We start from the raw sequence: 8,828 nt of genomic DNA, 5'->3' as shown, positions 1-8,828 counted from the left end.
CTTTTAAAAAAATATTTTCCCTTGTACAAATGTTTCTCATATCCTGTTGTTGTGGTGATTTGAAAATAATATTGGGTTTGTATTCAGGTCCTCTTTTTTGTGAAAAGTTTCATTTCCATTTGTTAAAAGAGGTTAAAAGGGAGACTTTACGTCAAGTCAATTATGACTGACAGCTGCCATTCTTGTGTATTTTTGTCAGGGATTGTAAAATATGTCGGGAGGGAGAGCCAAGAAGAGATCGGATTCGCGAAATTAAAAATTATATTTGTCACCTGGGTCCACTCTGCCATTGGGGGCGCCTGTGACGGGGGTACTTTGGGTTCAGAACAAACCGTACAACGGTCGTGACCATTCCATTCTATATACAGTCAATGGGGTTACGTCAATAGGCGCGTTCCGTTTTCTGTTGACTATTCAAGTTTTCGATTGATTCGTTTGGCATAACTTATTATCCGGTATTTTTGTTCCTGAGGATAGTAAACTTTTTTTTTAAAGCCACCAACTACCTTTTTTTTTAATCGGGCAAAATACTTGGCCACCTTAATCTGTGAGGACATTCCTGGAAGGGAGGCGGCCTCTCTCGGTACCTGCCCTCCACTTAAAACAGGAAGACCGAAACCCGGACTGCTAACATGAAAACTCGACCGAACAGAGACAGGCTTTACTAGAAAACACCAAACCTACATCGACGAAGGGATTTGAAACGCCCTGTTTGGATTCAATCCGTGACAACTTTCACCGGAAAACGGCTTGATTTAGATAGCTCGCTGCGTTAGCTTGTGTGCTAACTTTGACGTTGGTCCGGATTGAGGTTCTAACACAGCTGGTTCGGATTGCGCAAGAAGAATTTACCTTTTCACCATGGGGTCCAGAGCGTCTACGTTACTTCGAGAAGAGGAAATTGAAGAAATAAAGAAGGAGACTGGGTGTAAGTGGACCTCGGGCTGTATCAAAGATGATAAAGGCTGTGACACATTAGCTGCTTAATATACTTTATGTTGTCATTCATGTACTTATGTCCTAATGGTTGTTCGTCTAGTTGGGTAATATTACAACAGCTGACAAATTACAACACCTCAACAATCCAGTTATCAATGAGCTCTGTGGAGTTAGGTCAAAAGTTGTTTCCCCTGAAGCTGTATACCTGTCATCTTCTGCTCCACTGAAAGTAAAATCTTTGCCCCTTTTGGTGTCTCTCCTTCAGTCTCCCACAGTCAGATCACCCGCCTATATAGCCGCTTCACAAGTCTGGATAAGGGTGAAAACGGCACCCTAAGGTAAGATATTTGAAACAGTAATCATATTAATACAAGGTGTTATATTTAGCAGGTTATTTTATCATATGAAGACAGATTAACTTCATAAAGCCCATGAAAGGACATTCAGTACTCTGTAAAAACAGCCTTTGTTTACATTTTCCACAGCAAAGGTTTTAGTAAGAGATACGACTAAATGTTAAAAAGACACAGGCTGAGATTTAAATAAGGTAAAAAGTACTTGAATGTGTATCAGCTTGCAAAAACGGAGGTGCCACTTCAACACTGAGGCTCCAAAGTCAGTGCAACACAAGAACCCTGTCAGGAGCTTTCACTGACATGTGACTTTCGGGGAAGTCGTAAGTGTGTGATCCAAAACATTTTCATGCAGGTAAACCAAAAAATAAATCTTTAGGAAATGTTTTTGATTTAAAGAAAGCTGGAATTTGCTCTGTGAAGTTGTGTTTTTAATTGAAAAGCGTAAAAATGTGATGTTTTATCAGTTAAGCAGATAATTCTGGCACTACTTCACCTACCTCCAAGGTGCAAAATGGGCAAAGCTGCAGCTACATTTGTAGCATAGAGAACAATTGTTTTAGGTCTAAAATCTTAGTGTTGCTGGAGTTTTGACCCATTTCCATTAGTTAAGACAGCCAGAGGGAATGGGAAGGAAAGATATTTTGGTTTTAGAAACAGACATAAAACAAAACAAATACTTTTATTCCACCAGAAATTATTAATGTATTCTTTTTGTGTCTGCTCTTAAAACCATTTGAAAATACTTCTTTAAACCAGACATATTGTAACACTATCTGCCAATCTGGTAATGAAATTTTTCTCTTACTATTTATACTTTCAATCTAGCACCTGCTGCAACAAAGACTTTTGCTTCTGTACATCGGGCTCTAGCTTAAACCACTATGGTGGTCAGAGCGTGTACGAGCACCAAGAAGGCAAATATCATGGAATCAGTTATTTTACAGAAGGTGTGGAGGATATAATGATAAATTCCAGTCATTTCCAACAAACATGACATTGTGACATTTATCTGGTTTGGGATTAACCCTCAGCCACAGGTGAAGAAACAGCTGTGTAATCATTAAAGCTGAGGAAACATTAGTTTTAAACTTGGTTTGGTGGTAAGGGTTCATTTGCAGATCTTTGTTTAAAGGGAAGTCATGGTGTTTACGCATAACAAGGTCTTGGTTCTGCTTGTTCTTTCTTGCTCCAGTGCATTCAGTTGCAGCATCAAGGTGACTTTCTTATCATTCATCAGTTGCCACAACAATGAGATTTATGTTGAGGTCTCATGAATGTGACTTTGGTGTTCAAATAGTTAGCTTAGATACAATTAGATATTTGGCTCACACATTTTTTTACGAACAAAAAGTAGAATTAAGTAGAGTCATATCAGCAATTCATGTTATCTGTCAAAGTGACTGTTTTTGTCAGTGGAGTTGACACTGGTTGCAAAAGTGATCTTACTCCTCAAGAAATCTGCTTGTGCAACACCAAAAGTTTTTTATGCCACAGTCATACAGAGTAATACATTTTTTATATTAGGGCCAAGGTTCAGAAATACCAGAGTGACCCTTTGACATCTGTTTTCTGCTGGAAGGCTTTAAATAAATGTGCTGAATGCCAACTTAGATAATATTTTCTTATGTCTCCAGTCGAGAAGATTTCCAGAGGATCCCAGAGTTGGCCATCAATCCTTTGGGAGACAGAATAATCAATGCCTTCTTCCCTGAAGGGTGAGTTCTCTCTGTTGTTCTGCGGTTACCGAAGATTGATTTCACTGAAGTGTCTATTATAGCTTTGAGTCACAATCACCGCAAAGCTGAACGAAGCCATCAGAGATTTCCAGCTGTGGCTGCAGACTCGAGAGGCTCTGCCAAGTCTGCGCTGGAGGAACTCTGCTGGGGCCCTACAAATCCTTTCTGTATATTTGGAATTTCTCTTGGCTGATTTATCAAGTCTGAGAGTATAAAACCAGATGTTTTCAGCTGTGTTATTAAAATCCAAAAATGTCAGATGTGTAGGCGTTCTAATGTTAGCTGTGGATTTTAATGCTTTTTGAGGGTGCTTGGGTTTTGGCTTGTTTGCCACCGACTATCTTGAAAATAGAGTTTGCCTCTGTAAAACGGTGTAAAGTTACAACTAGTTTGAGTTTTCTTTGTGTCTCTCACAGCGAGTGTTTTCTTTACAATAAAGGTAACCTGAGCTGCACAGAGGATCAGTTGCAGTTTAGTTGTTGTGAATTTTTTGTTCCTTTTACTCCTTGGTCATGTTCTTCTCTGTCTCCTGGTTTTTAGAGAGGATCAGGTAAACTTCAGAGGCTTCATGCGGACCCTGGCTCACTTCAGACCGATCGAGGACAATGAGAAGAACAAGTCGGCCGCCACCAGCGAGCCACTGAACAGCAGGACGAACAAGCTGCTCTGTGAGTGTTGAGCTCGGTCCTGTGGGTGTGTTCAGAGATGCTGGTGACAAATATTATGACAGGAATTAAAACCTGACCTCACTGTGTTGCTCATGTCTGATACATTTACGTTATTTTCTTTTTGTGAGTTGCTGATGTTTGTAAATTCCCCTGTAGGTGATCGATAAGGCTTATCTTACCTTATCTTATCTTCTACAGTTGCTTTTCGCCTGTACGACCTGGACAGAGATGACAAAATTTCCCGGGATGAGCTGCTGCAGGTGAGTGGATCATTTTCTTATTATTCATATAAATAAGAAGCTGAGTCACTGCAGTTTGTAGAAACTATTGGGTGTGCCAATTTTAGATATTAAAGATATATTAAATACAAGGCATTTAAAGGGGAAGTTGTTTATAAAATTTGGAAGAGCTTTAGTTAATGGTGTCAGAAAGTTGCTCGTCCCCTTTGTATCAGGTAGTTTGTTTATGTTGTGATCCGCTCTTTGTTTTCATATGGCAAGGTTCAACTCAGTGCTGCCTGTATATCAAATAAAACAATAAAAACTAACCATTGAGTACTCAGAAGACAGCCAGCCCTCTTATTCTGTGAGAACAATATTTTTTTTGTCATGTAACAGCCACTTGGCATTATTGATTAAAAAGAAAACATTTTCCATTTTAAGTTTCTTTTCCAAAGGGAGGGGGGTTTCTAGTTTACTCCTGCCTTTGTTTGGTTGTGTTATAGTTATTTAAAGGTCCCATATTATGCTCCTTTTCTGCACTTTATTATGGATCATTGATGTCTTCATGAAATGGTAGTAACATGTTTTGGTCCAAAAAGCCAATAAATCAAGCACAGCAGCATTGTTTCCAGGCTCTCATAGCCCCTCTGTTCAGAACGCTCTGATTTAGTGGGCGGGGTCTTCATATGTAAATGAGCCACCACTGATACCGCCCCGCTCTTCCGCGTCACTGAGAGCGGCGCCACAAGCTCCGAGTGCACAATGTTTAGAAAACAACGAAGCTCGTTTACCGTAATATTATACAGGCTAAAGCAACAGGCTAACTGCAGCTAAAGTTAGCATCCTGAAGCTAACACAGAGACAGGGGGGACACTGAGGAAAAGCTCTTACATCTGCTCCACAGCACACAGCATTTAAAACACTCACATTTCCAGGGTCTGAGGTTTGTTGGTGGATGGTTGGTAATGCGCCTGGATTCAGGACCAGTCTATTCGATAGCCCTCTGTTGTACTGTCCAAAGTTGGAAAAGCAGTCGGCCGTGAAGTGACTAGCACACACATGCACAGTTTAACTGAGTGTAGCTGGCACATTTCCTTATAAATGAACTCTAGCCACTTAGTCTGCCTTCTTCCAAGATAGGGAGTTTGTGCATGGAGCTATGTGGCACTTAGTTTAACTGTGCGTTATTATCACTTTTGATTCAGGTCAAACCGTAGATTTACCATTATGTATAAATGTGTATAATGTATGTATGACAAAAAGCATGTGGGAAAAAATAACCAAGGTGGACTCAGAGGGTCAGCAACCCCCCTTTTTATACTAAAATACCTTATTTTTTCTTTAACTCTGTAATATGTTCCATTAGACGCTGCCTGAAATTATTTAGTAAAAAAAATTAAGATACTTTGCAGAAAAGGGAGTTGCTATTCTCATACATAAATACAGAGGCAGCAGTAGATTACCAACTTCTTTAATCAGCAGGAGTAAATCTGCTTCATCTTTTTTGTCATTGACTATTTAGTCTGCTTCTTACAAAACCATCTAACTTCTGTCAAACAGTGATTTTTACTTGGGTTGCAGTGAAGGAAGTTGCTGGTCTACCCTGAAGAATATCAAAGAACTTTTTAATCTTTGAATCATTTGACCCCATAAAAGAATAATGGAAAAAGAAAACACAGACTTGTGACAAAAGAACAAATGCTGTTATGTAAATGTCTAAACGCTCTGCAGAGCGAGAGTGAGGGATTTCTACACTGATGACGAGACTTTGCCCTTGTGCTGATAATGATGATATGATGGTGCCGTATCTCACCTTAAGTACAGGCTGATGCTCCCCAAGACGGTGTAATATCCTGTATTTTGTCTCCTCTGTTATTTGTTGTCCCTCCATGAAGCCATGTTGGTCTGGGTGACTTTGTGTGACCTGTAATTGCTCTAAGCTCGGGGTTTAATGACTCAAAGACGAGTTTGTTGTTTTGGGCAAAACATTTTGCCTGTCTCATGAGGTGCACCAGCCTCTCATGAGGTGCACCAGCCTCTCAGAGGGAAAGAGCTGCTAGGAGAGAAGTGTTTCTAACTGCTTTATCATCTCTTTACTGTATTATTATCATCCTACAGTCAAGTGCAGCTGCTAATTAGCGCTCATACTAATTAACTTTTGTATCATTAAATGCACACAGCGTAAACATTATGTGGCAGCTGTTCATTAACCATGAAGTGACTTTCTGCTCCTTTCTCTCAGGTCCTGAGGATGATGGTCGGCGTAAACATTTCAGATGAGCAGCTTGGCAGTATTGCTGATAGGACCATACAGGAGGCTGACACAAATGGAGACAACTCTATTTCCTTTAATGAATTCATCAAGGTGAGTTTCCTGCGTTTTTTCCACTCTACAATATTCCTCCTGTTGGAGTAAATGCTTAACAAAGGTGTTATTGTTAAACACATTTTAAACCATGAGGTGAACTCTTGTGCTAGGTCTGTTACACATTACAGGTATGTGTCATAGAGAAGTTATTCCTGCTCTGTTTTCATCGTCCCTCAGGTTTTGGAGAAGGTGGACGTGGAACAGAAAATGAGCATCCGGTTCCTGCATTAAATATATTTTTTTAGTTTCTTTTTTTTATTTTGCTTCAACATGTTGTTGACTTCAGGACACGACCTCATCCAGCTCCTCGGCAGGCTGCTGTGGCCCACACTACAAGAACACGCTGTCAGACCAAGCATTTGGTAGATTAAGTCATAGATCTTGAGTTTCTGCCTTTGCGAGGCTCCGTAAACAAAGGGAAAAGTTGCGTGCCTTGGGTTGTTTTATGCATTGTCACTGTGTATTTTTTCCCAGTAATTAAAGATTATTTATCAGAGGGCTTTAGAGGGTCACAGTTAGTATCACTGCTGTTCCACTTTCTCACGCAAAATGATTTCAAAGCACGGTACAATAACGCTTTTTGCCATTGCAGTGAGTAAGTTTATTCCAAGTTTACTCATGCCGTACTATAGATATTTAACTCATGCTGTGTCATCGTCTGTTTGAATATGCAACAGTTCAAAGTGAAACTTGTTAGGTGTTTTGTTCACTTTAAAATAGACAGTGTTTCTGATGCAAACAGGATCGTATGACTCCCTTTCTTTGACTTGTGGCAGAGCGAGTCAGACGAGCCAGATCTACTGTAAGTTTGTCCTTTTGAAGCAAAGCAGGATGTGCTCCTCATGTTTTTTGTGTTTTCTCACTGAAGTGCCACAACTTTGGTTTTCTTTTGTAAGATATTAATCCAACAGGAAATGGGGGGAGCTACGGCCATGTTTGTGTTTTTCTTTAACTAAGCTACTGCCAATAGATTGTTGTTACCTGTTTCAGATGTTGGACTTCAATCAAAGCGAGTGTGGCTCTCTTGTAAAAACCAATGACCATCTCAGGCCTGTTGAAGCTAACGTGTATATTATATTCTATTTATAGATTCATTCATCAAGTTATGATAATGAAAGTGATTTCTCACTAAATTCTTCTCTCACTGTCTAGCATGTTTGTCTCCCCTAGCACCGGTTTTAATCTGTAATCAGAACATAAAGAAAAGTGGTATCACTTAGATTTAGCTGCTAATTTGACTTGATTTATCTTCACAAAGCCATTGTTGACAATGCCAGGCCCTGTGGAGTGAACTGGGCTGGCTGTTCACTAGTTACTAAACCATGATAAAACTTGTATTTATACAATTGGTCTCCCAGTTTACTGATTTATCCAAGATTTTACTTTCAGTCTATATAAATTGCAGATATAAATGAGAATCAAATAAATTTGGCATCATTTACTGTGCTCAGTTGAATACATGAATTGAAGTGCAGATGTCACACCCTTAAATGTGAGTTTATGAGGTCACCACAAGAACATCCTCCAGCCACTGAGTGCAGGATATATACCCTGACCACTTGGTTGAATCATCATGAGACGATGCATCAATTGTGATTCATTTGTTCTGTGATGTTGGTCTATATTATCAAAGTGATTCATGAATTTGATCTGAATAAATACAAGTGCCATGCTCACTTTGTGTCACTCATTACTGAAGTTTAGTTTGTTCTTTTTTGTTTGTTTGTTTCAGTCCATTTTCCCCCGAGGACTCTTTTTATTTCTGACATGTAGGCAAGTAACTACAGTCAGGTATTTCTTTTTAAAATCAAAAATCAAGTTTTTTTTAACTGTAATAACTGAGCTCTGGTTTTATGCATTTACACTGAATTTTTTAAATACTCTGAATCTGTCCTTATGAATTGATCTTTTTGAACCCTGTGACAGATTTCAGTATTTTTCCGATCATAGTTGAAATTATTCCTTTACTTGTTAGAAAGTACTGCTGTATGATATTTCAATGTCATGTTAACATTTAGGCAAACCAGAAAATAGACCATCATAGACTGTCTAATACATTGATACTAGGATTTTACTATCCGTGAAGTCGCCCATCTGTTTCTGAACAGAGTAATGAAGCTAGTTGAAATATAGTTTCCAGTCTTTCTGCAACCAGCCTTAAGTGGGCCCTAGATTAACTGTGGCTTTTAGTATTACTGCATTGACTTCATTTAAAAAAAAAAAATGTCCTTGGTCCCAATAACTGGCGGCCTGTGTACCAACATGTCATTCCCTGACTCCCTCTTTAACCCAGTTTCCTGCTCTGTTCGCTGCCTTGTCCTTTTTAATAAAAGTGTAAAAGCCATAAAACGTAAACAAAAAGTGACCAGCATGGATGGGCCAATGTAACGCTGAACTATCAATACACACAACTCCTTACAGTGCCTTTAACTACATTAATGAGTTTCTGTTTCAAGCTGTTTCAAGAGCTAGAGTTCTACTTCCGGGGCGGGCTCAATTTATGATTGACAGCCCTCTCGTGCAATAATCGCGCTCTTCCG

General features: G+C 39.4%; 1 protein-coding gene across 1 annotated transcript; it reads left to right on the top strand.

The window, feature by feature from the left end:
- The first annotated feature begins 523 nt into the window (after positions 1-523).
- Positions 524-7,978, top strand: chp1 (calcineurin-like EF-hand protein 1). The gene is made up of 7 exons (XM_074692829.1): positions 524-928; positions 1,205-1,277; positions 2,930-3,010; positions 3,572-3,699; positions 3,898-3,959; positions 6,163-6,285; positions 6,466-7,978. Exons 1-7 carry the CDS (start codon positions 862-864, stop codon positions 6,517-6,519), a joined length of 588 nt encoding a protein of 195 aa, XP_074548930.1. The 5' UTR covers positions 524-861; the 3' UTR covers positions 6,520-7,978.
- Positions 7,979-8,828: the final 850 nt, after the last annotated feature.

This window comes from Halichoeres trimaculatus, unplaced genomic scaffold (assembly GCF_033239565.1).
Source record: "Halichoeres trimaculatus isolate MK-OKI-2021-1 unplaced genomic scaffold, fHalTri1.1 fHalTri1_scaffold_17, whole genome shotgun sequence".
NCBI classification, from domain to species: Eukaryota; Metazoa; Chordata; class Actinopteri; order Labriformes; family Labridae; genus Halichoeres; species Halichoeres trimaculatus.
Note: the sequence above shows the minus strand (reverse complement) of the source record. Positions and strands in the feature narration are given on the sequence as shown.

What these genes read in the sequence shown, in the direction of transcription:
- chp1 (XM_074692829.1), top strand. Translation starts at nt 862, where the DNA reads ATGGGGTCCAGAGCGTCTACGTTACTTCGAGAAGAGGAAATTGAAGAA. An exon ending in GGTGAAAACGGCACCCTAAG is followed by an intron (nt 1,278 to 2,929) that starts GTAAGATATTTG and finishes TTATGTCTCCAG; the next exon opens with TCGAGAAGATTTCCAGAGGA. An exon ending in CAGGACGAACAAGCTGCTCT is followed by an intron (nt 3,700 to 3,897) that starts GTGAGTGTTGAG and finishes TATCTTCTACAG; the next exon opens with TTGCTTTTCGCCTGTACGAC.